At 29.2% G+C, this 18088-nt stretch overlaps 1 protein-coding gene across 3 annotated transcripts in view; it reads left to right on the top strand.

Annotated features, from left to right (window-relative positions):
- Positions 1–17876, top strand: part of LOC142323670 (uncharacterized) — a 67130-nt gene extending 49254 nt beyond the window's left edge. For all 3 annotated transcript variants that reach the window (XM_075363742.1, XM_075363741.1, XM_075363740.1), the window contains 4 exons: positions 13501–13641; positions 13949–14134; positions 15920–16105; positions 17592–17876. In XM_075363742.1, the coding sequence (XP_075219857.1) occupies positions 13501–13641; positions 13949–14134; positions 15920–16105; positions 17592–17694 (616 nt within the window). In that variant the 3' untranslated portion in view covers positions 17695–17876. The remainder of the gene's footprint in view (positions 1–13500; positions 13642–13948; positions 14135–15919; positions 16106–17591) is intronic.
- Positions 17877–18088: the final 212 nt, after the last annotated feature.

The following is an 18088-nucleotide window of genomic DNA, read 5'->3' as shown; positions in this document are numbered from 1 at the left end:
TATTTTACATTACAGTACTTTGCTACATTTGCCCAACTGTAAATGAATGAATATTGGTCACCTTAATTGATATGAAAATTTTAAAGTAAGGTTTTTAAAAAAAAATGATAAAAGAAAAACCAACTTTTATATTAATTTCAAATTCATGCTTAGCATATCAGATTAATTAATTTTTATTTCAGTGTGAGTTATTGCCATCTTCGTCTAATTTAGCGTGTAGTTCGTTTTATTTTAGCATGCTAATGTGTTTATTTTAATATTTCCATAATATTTAATTCTGTTAGAGAAAAACTTTAATCTCGATCAGAAGTAATAAACAGAATAAGATGTGTTATTAAATACTGCATTATTCATCTACAGTATTTCATGTGTATGGGAAGCAGCGTGACATCAGTAGATTCTACAATAAAGGGTTTTAGTTTTTGATAAACAATAAGTTGAATTTCAGTTATATATATACATATATTTGGCATTATTGTAATAAATAATTTTTAGTACCTTATAAATTAGTAAACGATAAAAGAATATACAGGTGAACATAAATTATTCAGTTCTTATTAGAAGTTAATAAAAAATGAACAATGTAGTATTGCGCTTTGATTTTTTCAAACATTAGTGTAGTTACTAAAGTGACCTTGAATGATCACTGGTGCAATGTAATGACAGGGAGGATTGTTATTTGAGCAATGGCCAATGTGCATACTCTGGTTTCATGAAAGCGAAGCTGTTATTACTGTTCATGGATGTTTTCATTTAGAGTACAGCCGTGATCCTCCTAACGAAGACTCTATTAAACATTGGTATCAGCAGTTTAAGGATACAGGAAGTGTAGTACACAAAAAAAATGCTCCTACCTCCGAGGAAGTTGTGGATTGAGTAAGAGAAACTTTTCAGAGAAGTCCTGGTAGATCGACTTATGCAAGTTTAGAACTGAGAGTACCACAGTCAACGATTGTCAATGTTCTATACAAGCATCTAAAACTTCATGCATACAAGATTCAGTCGGTGCATGCAATTGAAGATGATAAACTTGCCATTACAATTTTGTTGGACATTCTTGATAAAGTGAACACAATAATGCATTTTTAGAAAAAATAATCTTCTCCAATTAAGCTACCTTCTATGTTTCTGGTTACTTTAACCATCATTATTGTCAGATTTGGGGTAATGAGAATCCTCATGATATTTGACAAACACAACGTAATAGCCCAAAAATTAATGTTTGGTGTGCGTTAACTGTTTATGAAGTGATCAGACTATTCACTAAGCCAACAGTTACTAGCGCTAGTTTTCTATATGTGTTACAGGAGTATGCAGTACCACAAATTGAACATAACATCGGCAGCCCAATGTTTACTTCCAATAAGATGGTGCACCATCACACTAGGGTTTACATGTTAAGACTGCATGCATGAACAATTACATCAACATTAGGTTGGGCATGATGGACCGGTTCCCTGGCCATCTCATTCCCCTGATTTTACACCACTCAATTTCTTTTTTTGAGGGGTTTGCCAAAGATGGTGTATGCAATGAAGGTTGTCAACATCAACAAACTAAAAAGAAGAATCAAAGGTGTAATTAATGGAATAACTTCAGATAATCTTCATAATGTGTGATGTGAAATTGAATATCATTTAGACATTTTATATGCCACAAAAGTTGGTGCGTAAAATGTGGAACTTGTTTGAAGTTAATAAGTGTTGTAAGCAAAACTGTTTGAAATGCCCTGTTCAACATTAAAATATGCATGTAATTACATCCCTTTATTATTTTTTTATTAACACTTAAAATGCGCTGAACAATTTATAAACACTGTATATTTTTATAATCATTATTTGCAGAGCCTAAAATATTAACTTAGAAATAAATATAAATTATGTACTTATTTTTTAAGTAGTAATGGGTTTAATTTTTTGTATAAATATAATTACTATTCTCCTGATATGCAAATAATAAAAAAATATATAAGAAATATGCAGAGGTTATTAGGGGCAGCGCGAAGTAAGTTATTACAAAATTTTTCAGTATTTATCTTAGCTTTTTTTTTTAAATATTTTTGTAGATAAGATTTATATTTCATAAAATGAATTTTAGAATTTAAAATTTATCTTAATTTAAAATCTTTGCTCATAATTAAATAGTGATGCTGATAAGTTTAATTCGGTTGTGGTTTTGTACATTTTCTTAAAGAAATTGTCCAAAGGATTGGACTGGATGGAGTGCAGCAGGGAGTGGCTTACTGCAGATTTACATTAGTCCAAACAGGAAGTATCAAACTTGGGCATTAAGATTCATGATGTAAAAATTAGCTGATCACATGAAAGTCGAGGATCACCTATGTGTAGAAGAAATCATGCTAATTTTCCTTAAGTGATTTATAACGAGGAAATAATGCAGTCAAACAATAATGAGAATCATATGTCACTGTTGACTCAGAGAAAACTTAAAACTTCATCATAAAATAATAAAGGTGTAGTGTCCTGAAAATCATGCTGCTATATTTAACTTTTTTTTTGTTTGTTGCACCTTACCGTATATGATAACAATGTACACTGTAGTTATGTTTGCCATTTACATTCACTGATTTATAAAAATTGTTTTGTTTCAGATATAAATAAAATGTAATGTTGTTTTTACACAAAATATATTAATATTATATAATGTTTTATTAAGGTTAATTTTTATTTTTTGTTTATTTAATTATTAATCCTCTTGTTAAGTCAGATATACTTGAATTTTTTTATTACTTATTAGTCTGACAAGTTCCTATTCTAATACATCTGTGCATGTGGTAAGTCTTCCGTAACTCATTTTAGGTAGTGTGTGTATGCCATATGCAGATTTTAAAAATTTTCATTTTAAAGGTAATTAAAACTTTTATACAAAGAATGATTTATGATAGTATTGTTTTTTTGGAATAATATAACCAATGTTGAAAAACTGCTTATATATGAATTCTAGTGTTACTATATATGTATTTAAACTGTTAATCTATCATCATAATCATCAATAGTTATAAAGGAATTGGTAAATACAAGCAGATAAACATATGTAAATAGGGTAAATGTTAATGAAGCAATGAAACAAATCTTACTTATATTCATAAAATAAAAAATGTAAGACGTAAAAATAATTAAACTTTTTTTTCTAATAGTGTTAGAACTGCTTACTAATTCTGAGTAGACCTGCTAAAAAAAAATTGAATGTATTGTTCAGACTCTTGTATAACTTCCTTCTTATGTTAATAATGTAACAGTGTATCTAATTCTAATATTGTTTAGTCCAATTTTACACATCATACAGTTAACATTTACATACAGTAAATTACATATATTTTTCAACAATATAATTAATTAAATTAAAACGTGAAACATGTCATTTTCATTATGACTTATCAAAATATATTTTTAAACATAATTGAACAATGTGTTTATTTACTACTAAATATGAATCAGCAAGGTTAATAACGGGAATAAATACACCTAACTGAGGTATGGCACCAAGGCAGTTTTTATTCGAACATGTTTTTGGGCTTCTGACCGCGGATATTGAAGGTTCTACAATTCAGTACTTTAATTTATGATTAATACAAGAGAAAGGAATTGTTGTATATTCAGACATTCAGTATTGGAACTGATTTGCAGCAATTCATATTATTACATCATTTTAATTTATTTATATTTAATTCATTTTTATTAATATTATCAAAGAGCAATTACTAAACAGAGAGGTACTTTCATTAACTTTAATTGTGAAATAAGTGAAGAAGGATACTGTAAAACTTAACATTATTTCAACTATTTTATCCCAACTTTTTTTTTAGGTATTGTAGAAATAATATTAATAAACTAATTTATAACAATACAGGACCAATGCCACCATCAAAGGGATATTTTTAATTAGCTGTCCTTTCTACAGCAGTAATTTATGCCATCATAATTATTGTCATGTCAGACATTGTAAAACAGAAACAAATATTTCTTGTTACAATCACATTAAACAGTGACTCAAAACAAATTAATAGTAACTTATTGAGATAGGTTTTTATGCATGAAACAGAAAAGAGATCACATTAAAATAACCAAGTGTATTTAGAATGACCCTAATACGAGGTCCTCAAATATTTTCAAACAAGTTTTTTTCAGACAAATTTATTTCCTTCAAATATACCATATTATAATCCTGCACCTATTTCAAAATTAAAAACATGATTCAGACATAATTTAGAATTTAAACATCTTGTTCAAGATAGAAAAAAATTAGTTACAGAGAAGATATCTAAAAATGTTAATGTTGATTCATTGATTTATACATATAAATTGTCTAAACTAGACAGTGAATACAATCATGTATTTGATGTTGACAGAAATGGCAAAAGGTGGCTGAAATGACTTTATCAAATTCTATTGGTTTAGGAAAGAACTATTTTGGAGATTTTAAATGTCTTCTATTGATTGACAATAAATATAAATTAGATTTTGGTGTTGAGAACACAAAACAAATCTATTTTATTAAATTTACAAATACCTTTTAGAATGAAATATTATTTTGAGTAATTACATATTTACAATAATGTAACAAATATTAATGTAAAGTTTTTATTGAATGTACCATCTTGTTTGAATTCACTTCATTTTCAACTGATTATGAAGAAAGATTTAAACAGTAAAGAAAATAATCTTTTATCTACTTTAAAATTTAATTTAAAGCATAACAAGTTTTGGCTGTGAAAGATTTATGAATGATATGAGTACAGGAGTGTCAATATAGGTCTCCTTATTTATTTAGATAACAATAAAGAATAGACATTCTTTTGGAGATTCAATATCGGCAAAAGAAAACAGTTATTATGAATTGACAATAAAGTCAAAAATTAATGATAAAAGACCATTAACATTAGAAATGGATCTGAACAGGTATAATCCTGATATAGAAATAAAACTTTTTATGATTTGAGTGAAAGCTATAATTTATACCACTGGTATGCCAAATAATCATTTATTAAAATCTTAATTATTACATTCATTGTATAGGTTATAGATCAACAATCTCAGAACAAATATACTAATGAATACTACAAGATTTTTGTCAGGTTATTTTCAGTATTCAACAGAGATTTATAATCTCTGAATAATAAAATTCAGTTTTCTATTCAATAAAATAGTTTTATTGAAACTATTTCAAATGACTGTGAAAGGTAAAGATGTTTATGTCGGTCTAAGATTTACAATTTGAAATAGGTATTGTGTTAAGACATAATGTTATTCAAACACAGCTCGAATTGCAGTTTAATGATTTTCAGGAAAAATATTGTACTTTAAATCAATCCCAAATGGGAGTTTAAAAGAGTTAAATATTAAAACAACAGCTCCAAAACCAACACTTATTTTAAAACAAATAACACATTATTAGATGAAAAATGAATGAAATTAAAACAGACAAAGGAGTTGCTAATAATACCATTAAAAAAATACAAGGTAATAGATTTAAGTTTATAAAGCATATTTGTTCATCTATTAAGCAGATAAATTTAACACTCAAAAGAAATTGAGAATAATAAATAAAAATTATGATTTTTAAATTGGTCATAAATCATCAAGTTGATTATAGAAAATGCAGGGTTATTTAGATCTAAAAGAAACTGGTCATTTTAATAAAAGTTTTTTTATTTCAAATACCAGTAAAAATATAAATCCAAATGCATCATTAGTTATCAGAGATGAGAATTGGTAACCTAATTTGACATAATCATATTTAATTTGAGTAGATCATATTTAATTAATAACAAAAAAAATGTTATTCTGTTATTTATTATAATAAAAAACCAAACTTGTGAAATGAATTATGCAGAATTTTTTTGAGAGAATTATAATTGTACATCTAATAATAATAGCAATGGAAAAGATAAGTTGAATTACAAAAATAATATAATAGATACATCAGGTTGGATTTATATATTAATCATCTGTATTACATTTTTAATGTTAATACTCAAATAGATTCATCAGTAAATAAACAAACCATCATCAATAAATGAACTGGAATCATTAATAAAACTATTGGCTCAATATTTTGATTGGTTTAAAAACCAAAGGCTGAGTGACTAGGTCAATCAATTTGCACTGTTTTGGACCAGATGTAATAGAATTAATTACTGAATATGTCCAGTTGCAGTTTGATGAACATAAACAGTTTCTTAATGTTACATCATTTGCTGTTATTGGCAAATATGATGCAATTGAAAGCCATCCTATTGCAATAAATGCTATCAAAGGATTTCTTAATAAAATTATAACATTTATTAGAAGACAAAATGGTTTTGTAATAATTCAGGCTTATTAGAAAATTCAAGAAAGCTTACACCAGTTGTTTGTTCATTAAAATATCATTGACATCTATAAATAACATAAAAGAAAATCATTTTTTCAAATATCATCACATTACACTTCTGTTTTGTTCACTCAAGAGTTGCCTATCTGATTGTCAATTCTTTCGGTGCTTCTAAAACTTACACAACATCAGATGAATACAAAAACAAGTTTGGTGTTTGTGTTAATGAACAGAACATCAAATAATTGTAGACATTAGATTAGAGTTAATGATTGATGGTAAACAATTAAATTGCCAAAAATGATCAAAGAATCTTTAATAGTATGTAGAAGTAGTAACAGTTTTATAATAAAACTGTTATTATAATCTGTCATTATAAATATTATTATATTTCAGTATAAATTGCTGTATGATTTAGATATGTGTAAAATTAAATTGAATGGTTGGTGTTTTGATAAAACTGGAGGTTTACTAGGTGCTTACGATAATGAATTTATTGATGATTTCTCATTTATAAATAGTATTGTGATTCAATCTGTCCAATTGTGATTCATCATGACGGGCAGAGGTCTGGAACCCAGGTTCAACAACTTGATCAAACATTCTCCTCTTGAGCAGTAGACCGTGGCAGCTCAATTATAATTTGTCATGGTGAGCAGGGATCTAAACCTTGAGTAAGGCTTATCTCACACTTCATTTGTCTTGTAAACAAAGCTATTCATCTGGAATTAGTATATGATGAAGTCAGTCATTTATCGCAACTTTTAAAAGATTCATAACAATTAGGGATATACCTACTCAAGTCTTTTCTTTTCAACGGTTCAACTTCCATTGTGAAAAAAATATTGTTCATAATTTATTCAACCTTTAAATTGAGAACCTCTATCACCGGCACACTGATTCATTGAATGTCCATTCACGTCTTTATCTGAACCCAGTTACCAAAACATTCCAATTAACTGCTTAGGCCGTTAGCAACTACTTCAAAATACCATACAATCTATTTGCAGCAATGCCATTTATCACATAACCTTTCTGTTGGAGATTTAGTGCTGATCACCAACAAGAATACTTCAGCATGCATTGGAAGCAACACATTGTGCAAGTTATTCACAACTACAGTTATCCACATTGTTCAAGTAACACATTATTCAGTTTCTGACAACCTTTTAAGGTTGTTGATTTAGATACTTTAATTTAATGGTCAATTTAGAAGACCTGTGCATAAGTTGTTTACTACCAATCTCTAATGATTGAGTTTATTATTTACATACCTTTTTGTTATTACAATTTCATTTAATTTGTATCTCATAATATGATTGATTAGATATTTATATACTATTGCTATTGCAATTTCATTGATTTATTTTCTCAAAAATATGATTATTGATTTGTTCATAAATTTTGCATTATTGTTTATAACTTAAGTTGCATATTCATATTAACTATATTAAATTAATTGTAATATCATGTTCATATTGCTCTTACACTCTTAGACAGTCTAAAAACTAGTTACTATACTACATACATGCATACAACATATACATACATACGTACAACATTGTATGCATACATATTAAATATTGTTTACACATAGTTCATCAGCAGCATGAGTTGCATATCAGCCACTGGATACACCTTCACTCCGATGGAGCCCCACGAACAAAACACCAGAAGAAAGCCTAGATCTATATGATTATAATTACAAGAGATTATGTACACTTAATTGATTCTGCCATGAGTTACATGCCGGTCACTGGATACACCTTTACTCCAATGGACCCATGAAAACCACACTAGAAGAAATCCTAGATATATATGATTATAGGTACAAGAGATTATTCATTTATTTATTTTCAACGTGCAATACATATCTAGGTGTGATACAACACTAGAGATTATTTATTCAATCATTCAATGTAATATATTGATTGAGATTTTTTACACATTAAGAAGATACACATGAACTTTATGACTATTATGCATTATATAATTACATAATCATTATTTTACTATATGTGAAATGTGTATTAATACAATTTTAAGTAAAGTATAGATTCAACAGTTTAATTGTAATATTGTATTTAACCAATGTGCACATTTAAACTTTGTTTATTGTTCTGTAATATGGCTTAATCTATGCAGCATTGTATATTATATTGTTTATTCATTAACTACATTATATAATACATCCATTTACAATTATTTGGTGTACAACATATTGAGATTACAAATCAAGCATTATTATTATTTTCATATTATTACTATAACTATTCATTACAATACCAAAAAAATCATCATATGATTTTTGGCGGGCAGTATGTTCAGACACATGTATCATCTCCTCCTTATTATTTTATAAATAAGGAAACTAACTGCTTTCTTATTCAAATAAAGTATATAATTTGTTACAATTCAGCTGATATTTTATGTTAATAATGTAGCAATGTATCTAATTCTAATACTGTTTGGTTCAGATTTACACATCATGAAATTAACATGTACATAGTAAATTATATACGAGAGTAAGTCAATTACGAGAGAAAGCCTCTTTGAATGGACCAAACAAGCGGTATTCAGAAGGGGCAAGATCAGAACTATACAGAGGATGAGCCAGTACTTCAAAGTTGAGTTTCTGGAGCGTTTCAGCATTGTGTGAACGCGCATTGTTGTGCAACAACACAACACCTTTCGACAGCAGTCCTCGGCGTTTGCTTCAAATTGCAGGCTTCAGCTTGGCAGTAAGCATCTCACTGTAACACGCACTGTTTATTGTCGTGCCCCTTCCTCCTAATGTTCCACTACTGGGCCTTGTGAGTCCCAAAAAACTGTAAGCATCAGTTTTCATGCGGTTGGTTGGGTCTTCAACTTTTTTTTGCAGGGCGAATTTGGGTGTTTCCATTCCATAATCTGCCATTTACTCTCCGGCTCATAATGATGGATCCATGTTTCGTCACCAGTGATGATTCTATCTAAGAAGATGCCGCGTTCGTTACCATAGCGATCCAAATGTTTTTGGCAGATGTCCAAGCACGTTTGTTTATGCAACTGTGAGTTGTTTTGGGACCCACCTTGCACAGACTTTATGAAACCCAAGTCTGTTGTGGATGATTTCATAGGCAGAATCATGACTAATTTGCAGATGATGTGCCACTTCATCAATAGTTACTCGTCTGTCTAAAAAAACCATGTCACGTGCACGCTCAATGTTTTTCTCATTTGTGGCAGTAAATGGTCGTCTGGCTCCTACATCGTGCGTAACACTTGTGTGACCATATTTGAATTTTTCAATCCATTCGTAGACACTCCGTTGTGGCAACACACTGTTCCCGTACTGGTCCAAAAGTCTTTGATGAATTTTCGGCCCCTGATACACCTTCCGACCACAAAAAATGGATCACTGAACGTTGCTCTTCTTTGGTGCAAACAGAAAGCAGAGCAGCCATGGTTAACAGCAGGGCAGAGATAATGGAACTAACCTAGCAGCATCAAACCTGCACACACATAACAACAATTAAACCACGCATGAATCTTCTACGCAACATGACAGTACTACCAACATAAACAAAAATATAACTAAATAACAGATAATAATTGACTTAACCCCATATATTTTTCAACAATGTAATACAAATTAAATTAAAATGTGAAACATGTAATTATTGTTATGACTTATCAAAATATATTTTTAAACATAATTGAACAGTGTATTTTATTTACTGCTATATATGAACCAGCAAGGTTAATAAACAATAAATACACCTAACCGAGGTGTGGCACCAAGGAGGTTTTTATTCGAACACGTTTAAATATAAAAGATTAGATTATTATACAGTACATTATTTATTGTATCCTCCAAAAAAAAAGAAAGTACGTTACATGTATAATTACGTTTGTCCTGTATAATCCTGTGTGATGAGGCATCCTATTTTCTGCTTCTGTGCGATGTGTATTTTTCATCTAGCTTTTTCATTTATTTTTTATGTCATACTGACTAATTCTAAAACTTAAATTCTGATGTTAGTTAAATTCATACTGGACCTGAGTACAGTAAAAAAATACCACAGTATTGCTTATTGATTTTTCATTCATATCTGTCAGGTCTGTATTGAGATTAACTAACTTAAATATGAGTATTTTTTTTTGTTTTTTTTTTTTAATTACAATGATCTTATGTAAACAGTCAAAGAAAAGTACATGAATTAAATTGAATGATGTGTAACTTTTAATTTCTTCAATATTAAAAAAGGATGTTTAAACCTGTAAAGATTCAATTGAGCAGGAAAATTTAATTTTATATGATTTTGTACTGCATTAATTAAACAAGAAACTTGAGTCATTTTCCCATTTTATTCTTACATTTTTTATGGGCAATTTATTTGTGGTAGATAATAACTATGTGCATCTTAATTTTTTAAGTTTCATCTTATGCAACATACATATTACAAATAATATAATCACTACATTTATTACTTGCATTTTTACCTATATACAATTATATGCTCTTTTATATTACTGCACAATATACGAGGTGCGACAATAAAATAATGAGATTGATGTGAAAAAAAATGTTGCTTACCGTTTTAGTCATGTTTAGTGTTGTCTCCTTCAAAGTAGTTCCCCTCTGATTGCACACACTTATTCCAGCGCTTCTACCATTGATGGTAACATTTCTGGAACTCATCTTCTGTAATATCCTCCAAGACCCTCGTCACAGCTTTTTGGACATCTTGTGTTGTTTGAAAATGGTGTCCCTTGACCGCCATTTTGACTCTTGGAAATAGAAAAAAGTCGCATGGAGCGATATCTGGTGAATAAGGTGGCTGTGGTAGTACTGAAATTTGTTTTGAGGTTAAAAATTGCTGTACTGACAGAGCAGTATGGGATGGCGCATTATCGTGATGCAGAATCCAATTATCAGCAATGTTGGCACGGACACGAAGACTTCGTTTACGAAGTCTTTCTAAAATTTCTTTGTAGAAATATTGGTTAACTGTTTGTCCAGGAGGTACCCACTCTTTATGAACAATTCCCTTGGAATCAAAGAAGCACACAAGCATGCATTTCACTTTTGACTTTGACATGCAAGCTTTTTTTGATCTGGGTGATCCCTTTGAGCACCATTGCGAACTTTGGCATTTTGTCTCTGGATCGATTGAAAAAACCAACCTTCATCACCAGTGTTACCACGGCTCAACAAATCTGGATTGATTTCCATTTGCTCTAACAGATCGGCTGACACATTTTTCAGTGTTTCTCGCTGTTGTGTGAGATTTTTGAGGACCATTTTTGCACAAATCTTTCTCAAACCAAGATCTTCAGTTAATATTAGACGAACCGTTTCTCGATTGATGTTGAGTTCTTCTGCAATAATTTTCACGGATAATCTTCGATCAGATCGTATGATTTCACGCACGGTCAAGTTGACATCTGTCCGTGAGGTTGATGGTCGTCCACTGCGGTTTTCATCTTCAACATTCGTTCTGCCTTCACTAAAACTTTTATGCCACCAAAAAAACTTGAGCTCTTGACATAACCTCCTCTCCAAAAGCCTTCTGAAGCTTACCATAAGTTGTCATCGCGTTTTCACCCAATTTAACGCAAAAAAAAATGGCATACTGTTGCGCAATATTTTGCGGTTTCATTTCTGTGACGAGAGACAAATACGTGTTCACTTATTACAGCACAACTCACGACTGAGCAGTTGCATCAATGTGCCGCTTGGGCTAGAAGTAGCTTATAGACCTAGGTCAAAGATGGTGTGCCTATGCAAGCTGCAGGGTTGCCACATCTTGCAAAGAAAAATCAGTCTCATTACTTTATTGTCGCACCTCATATTAAATTATAGAGTCAGAAAGTACATAAAAAGAGATGAAAAACATGTTTTGATGCCACACTTGCCAAATTGATTTTTTTTAACATTCAGTGGTAATTTGATAGGTTTTCAAACTTGTCTATTTTCATTATAATGAATTTATCACACTATTTGTAATTCAGATCTTATTTGCATATACTTCAAGTTATAATTTACTTCAGTAGGCATTTTATCCAGTAGAAATGCCAGTTAGTTTCGTTTGAAGATAGACATCTATCCACTCACTACTTTAAGTTGCTGTATAGTCTTACTAAAAAGTACATTATTTGTACATATGATTCCAAGTTGTAAGCTTCATAAATCATATATTTATTTATTTCTGTTTATTGTGGTATATTTAGTTTTGCATAGGGTAAAAGTTGATAATTTAATATACTCACAACTGGTTGGGTTAAACCAAAAAATATCTTGTCTAGTATACGTATGATTGCTACTGCTCTTTAAACTAGATATTATTTTTATAAAACTTTGATTGTGGGATATACTTAAACGAAATATAACACTTCTTAAAAGAGCTAAAACATGAAAGACACATTGTATTGTTAATGATGATTACTGTTAATGTATAAAACCATTAAAATGATTAATTAGTATTACCATCTCCAATAGGAAAACAAAACAGAAATATTATATGTTCTTTCATTACAGGTGCAAAATCAAAGATATTATCCATGTATAAAATTTCCCTGTGCATCTTATTAAAATAAATTTTGTAAAAAGAATTAAATCTTTACTTCTTAATGATTTCTAATATTAAAAATACATGTAATAAATATAGACTTTAAATTATATTTAAGTATGTGCTTGCATATATTTTTTGTGATTTTGCATGCAAACAGTTGATTAACCTTGAGTTAGTGAATAACAGCATCTTGAAAACTATCATTTTCTTTAATTATAACAATTGAAAGAAACTGGCCAAAGTGTAGTGCAGAAAAAGATTTCTTCTGGAAGAAAAATTATAAAAACAGTATTTTTCAGCATTCTTACTCTTAAGTATTGTCCTGTTAGTTGGAAAGAAAAAGATTTGTTAACTATGTGGAAATAAAGTGTAACTGTTCATGGTTATCAATACCAGATACAATCAAAATATAAACTGCACGATTTCACCATAGAAATTGTACTAGTTGAAAGTATATACTGCTGTTCACAATTTACATCTGAATTGCTAGTGGTGAACATTTCTTTTTTTTTGTGAATTGTTAGTAATGTTAATTTTTGAAATAGGATTTTAGATTGAAGCTTTAATAAAGTTTACACTATAAATTAGAAATCTGATCTGTTTGTTAAAGGAACATGAGAACAAATCATTGTCTTGTTCTGTCAAATATGAAGCTGAGTCAATTGTCTGCTAGTTTACTTCAAGAAGCAAAAAAAGAAGAAGTCTTTAGAATTGATTTATCAAAAAATGAATTCACTTCTGTTCCTGACAGGTAAAGTGTTATAATATCCGTAATATTTAAATCTTGTAACAAAAACTGTAACTAGTATTTAAGAAGACAATATTTATTGAATTTACTTTTTATTTTCATGTCTTCTTGCATCATTTATAATATGGGTCTTTGGCTCCCTTACACAATTTATTTCCATTACATGAGTAGAGTACTTACAAAACAAAAGGATGTGAATAAGAGAAAAAAGATTCAAGTTTTTGTTTTATTTGTTATCCATATATTTAGATGTTATTTTTTTATACTTATTTTAATAGCTATAGATTATAATTTTGTTTGTTTTTGTTAGGTTGGAAATGTTAGCCTTCAATTTAACTGAAATAATTTTAAAGCAAAATAATTTGAGAGTTATACCAGATTTCATTGGACAAATGAAACGTTTATTATATTTTGATATCAGTAATAATAAACTAGAGTCATTGCCTCTTGGTATGGCAACTTGCAGGCTTAAAACACTGATTGCTGAATGTAACTGGTAAGTGGGTTTTATTATATGTTTTTTTATTTATCACTTAATAAATAGTGAGCATAGTTCTTTCATGCCATTTTTAGGAGGTAACTTCAAAAGGTTGCTAGAATCAGTAACTTCCATTTGATAAAGTAATTGTACCTTTTCAAACCAAAGTTTCATTTATTTTTCATTTTCAAGTTCAAATCTTGCTTAAAAAAAAATCAGTTGCCGACAGTAAATATCGCTTGAAGGAACATGTCTATGAGGATCATATTAGCATTGGGCATGTTAAAGTAATGGAAGTATATTTTAGGTAAATAACTAAATTATTCTCCATAATGTGATGGAAACAGATTGTATTTATAAACACATTGATTAAAAATGTTGTCATCAGATCAGAAACATTAATTTAAAATCTTTAAAGTATCCATCATACTCACCTGGCTTGGCACCACCACCTGATTTTTACTTGGTTTATCTCAAATTGACTATAAAAGGGAAGTAACACAAGAATGATAATGTAACAAAACAGCTGAAGAAAATATCTATTACTAAAATACCTATTAACTTTTAGGGAAGTTTACAAAAGCTTTATAGATATTGGCATAAGTGACCAGCTAGCTACATGAGGAAACTACTTTCAAGAAAATATAACATAAAATATTTTAATTAATTTAGTTTTTCTTTTGTGTTTTTTAACAAATGTATTCCAGGAACCTTTTAAAACTACCTTATAATATACGACTAATGATTAAAATTAGTAGCATTATTTTCAAGAGTAATAATGTTCAGATAATATTAAAACATAAATCTACAAGTAGTCATGTTGGAAGTCTTAATTCTGTGTAATTTGAAGACAGAGGTTAATTTATGGCATTTAAACAGTATAAAAAGTCAGAATTTATATACTGTGATTCTGTGAAATTTTATTTACCATCTGTAACTTTTGACATTTTTCTGCCTTTCTGATTTTGAGGAAATTCAGTTTTCTCAATATTATTTTAAAAACTGGTTAGTTTTAGTTACAGAAAACAGATTATTTTATTAAAAAATATTCTCATTAGTAAAATGTACTATTATCTTTTTAGTACTGTAGTTCTGCTAAAGCTAACTCAATTCATTTTTACTGGAGCCTGTAATGTATGTTTTTATGTAATTATGTAGGGTATTTCACACTAAACTGGTAGTTTATGTTCATTAAGTAAGCAGTATGAATGTTGGAATAAAACTTAATTGTCTTTTGACAAAGATGTAAGAGAATATAATCCTCTCTAGAAATTACAGTGTACAGGTTTTCATGTTTTATTGCTGAGTGATTCTAAAGATCTGATTGGTTACATAAAAGCAGATGTTCATAGGATAGGCGTGGTAGTAGTGTGTTCTGCTTCTGCTAAACGTTATCAAGTTTCAACAGACTTTAATATTATATCATTACATACTATGTACTCTTTTGAAGAAAGGATTTGCACACAGTGCTGCTCAACATACACGCATTCCCTTAAGGTAAGTTAAAAATTTATTAGTTAAATTAGTTGGAAATTTCCACCCCATTGCAGAATAGTACTATACTTTAGTCTTAGTTGAAAAATAGCATTAATTTGTGTAGATCAATAATTTCTTATCCATTTTGTTAAACATTTAACAAAGAATGCATAAGGAGATTATTTCCAACACTCTATACTGTATGCATTAGCGAAAAAATATGTCATGATGATTTGTTCTTGTTTTGGTCAAGATTTCTCCAATTATTTTTACAGATGGGTCCTTACAAACTAAACTATTGAATAGACATAAGTTTTTTTGTTACAGCTTCTCAATGATTCCAGAAGTTGTTTATGCAATTACATCTTTAGAAACTATTAATTTCCGTGATAATAAAATTACTAAAATAGATGTTGATGGATTGAAAAATTTAAAAAATCTGTATTCTTTAGATCTTGGAAATAATTCAATTCAGGAAGTTCCACCAGAACTTGGATATCTTAAATATATAAAGTAGGTATATTCTAGTATTTAAGAACATAAATATAATATTAAAAAGTTCTTGACTGATAATTAATAATTATGAAGCTGTGTTTTTAAATACAACTTAAGTTTTGCAAATTTATATTTATTTATTTTTCTCTTAAGACAGTACCTTTACTGCGTAAAAGACAAACCTCCTCCCTCCGCAGCAAAGATACGGAATGTTTCTGGAGAAGGGTGTCATGTTCAAAGAGGATGTGTTTTTGTAGGCTGATAACAAATATAGTTTACAGGCCATAGTGGAAGAGATCCTCCTCCCTTAATGAACACATCAGATTTCTCATTTCCATCTATACCCTTGTGTTGAGGTACCCATTATAATTTTGCTTTATTGTAGGCAAAAGTAAGTAAGGCTTGGCAGTAAGTACTCAAACAAGATGGGCTTTATACCACTTTCTTGAAGTGTTATTTGGGCATATGGTGATGTTGAAGCAAGTATTGTCTAGGATCACTTTCAGTAGATAAAATTTTCAAGCTGAATATGTTAGTATATGGTTGCTCATTGAATTGAGGTCAGTCTTTGTGCCAGTTTTTAGTGGATTGTGTTAGAATTGTAAACCTTTGTTATGTGGAGTAGTGGCTGAGGGTGTGCTGGTGTTTCCTGAAAGGGGTTACTACAGGTTGTCAACCGCTTCCTCATCATCATCACTTTCTAAAAAGTCAGATTCACCTGACCAATCATCTAATGAAATAGATATATCATCACTGTTTTCAAGAAGATTCATTAGTTGTTTGGCACTTTGAATTATATCTCTCAACCCGAACTCTTTGTTGTGATGTTGAGGTTGAATTTCATGATGTCGATGGTACTAACTCATATAGTAGTAAATTCTTCATTTGGTAATGCAATCTCTTTAACCTTCCTTGTGTGTAAAGGCATCCTAAAAATGTTAAAAAGTGATAAAAAAGAAATAATGTAAAAAAATTATATAGTAATATTGTCAACAAAAAAAAATTGTTAATTTCTTACCTGATAGATAATTTGTTTTCTCTTAAAATTTAATTACTGATGGATAATTTTGAATATAACACTATTACACTTAGAAACAGTTTTTAAATATCAAATATATAACAATAAATGGAAAAACCACACAGCAAAATGAAAAAAAAAATCAGCAAAAAAATTTTATACAAGATATGCTGAAACTGCTACACACTTTACTTGTAAAATTAATATTACTGAAAGTATTAGACAATCGTATATGAATGTTGGCAACCCCCACCAAAAACTAAAACAAGTATAATGCTCACAGTAACAAGGATTTCAATGGTAGTCTGCAGCCACCCAGTAAAGGCGGTGTGGATGACAGTCCATAGTGTCCAGTGTGTTAAGTTGGTATGCAATGTATACCATATTGAATCAAATTACTAAATAAGTTATAATTTTTCTATATTAATTTATTTAATAATATATATATATATATTTTTTTATTAATTTAAAAATTACTTTTTGCAGAGATTTATACTTATTTGGGAATCCATTTAAACTTCCTCGTTATGAAGTACTAAGCAAAGGAACCGAGGCAGTGATGGCGTACCTTAGAAATAAAATATCTTAATATATTAATGGTCATTACCACTGAAATTGCTTTACACAAGTTACATATTGTGATGTGATAAATGCTTGCAAGAATTATAAATGAAGTATATTTAACTTAAATTGTATAAAAATAATTTTCAGTGCATAGCTTTAAAGATTCTTTCTAATAATTATAACATGTAAATATTTGTAAATGCCAATTATAAATAAATACTCTTTACTTATTTCATCCTGTTACCTTTTAAATTTTAGTTTTAGTAAATATTTGATGTATATAATAGTAGTGTTGAAGTAGGAATTCTAGGATAAATGTATTCAGTTGATGAATGTCACCTGAATGTCTTAATATGTTCAAGTAAGGTCTTAAAAAAATTATCTTAATCTTAAGATATTCATTTCCAAGAAATTGAAGA

This window comes from Lycorma delicatula, chromosome 4 (assembly GCF_047948215.1).
Source record: "Lycorma delicatula isolate Av1 chromosome 4, ASM4794821v1, whole genome shotgun sequence".
Taxonomy (NCBI): Eukaryota; Metazoa; Arthropoda; class Insecta; order Hemiptera; family Fulgoridae; genus Lycorma; species Lycorma delicatula.
The sequence above is the reverse complement of the archived record's forward strand: the minus strand, read 5'-3'. Positions and strand labels throughout refer to the sequence as shown.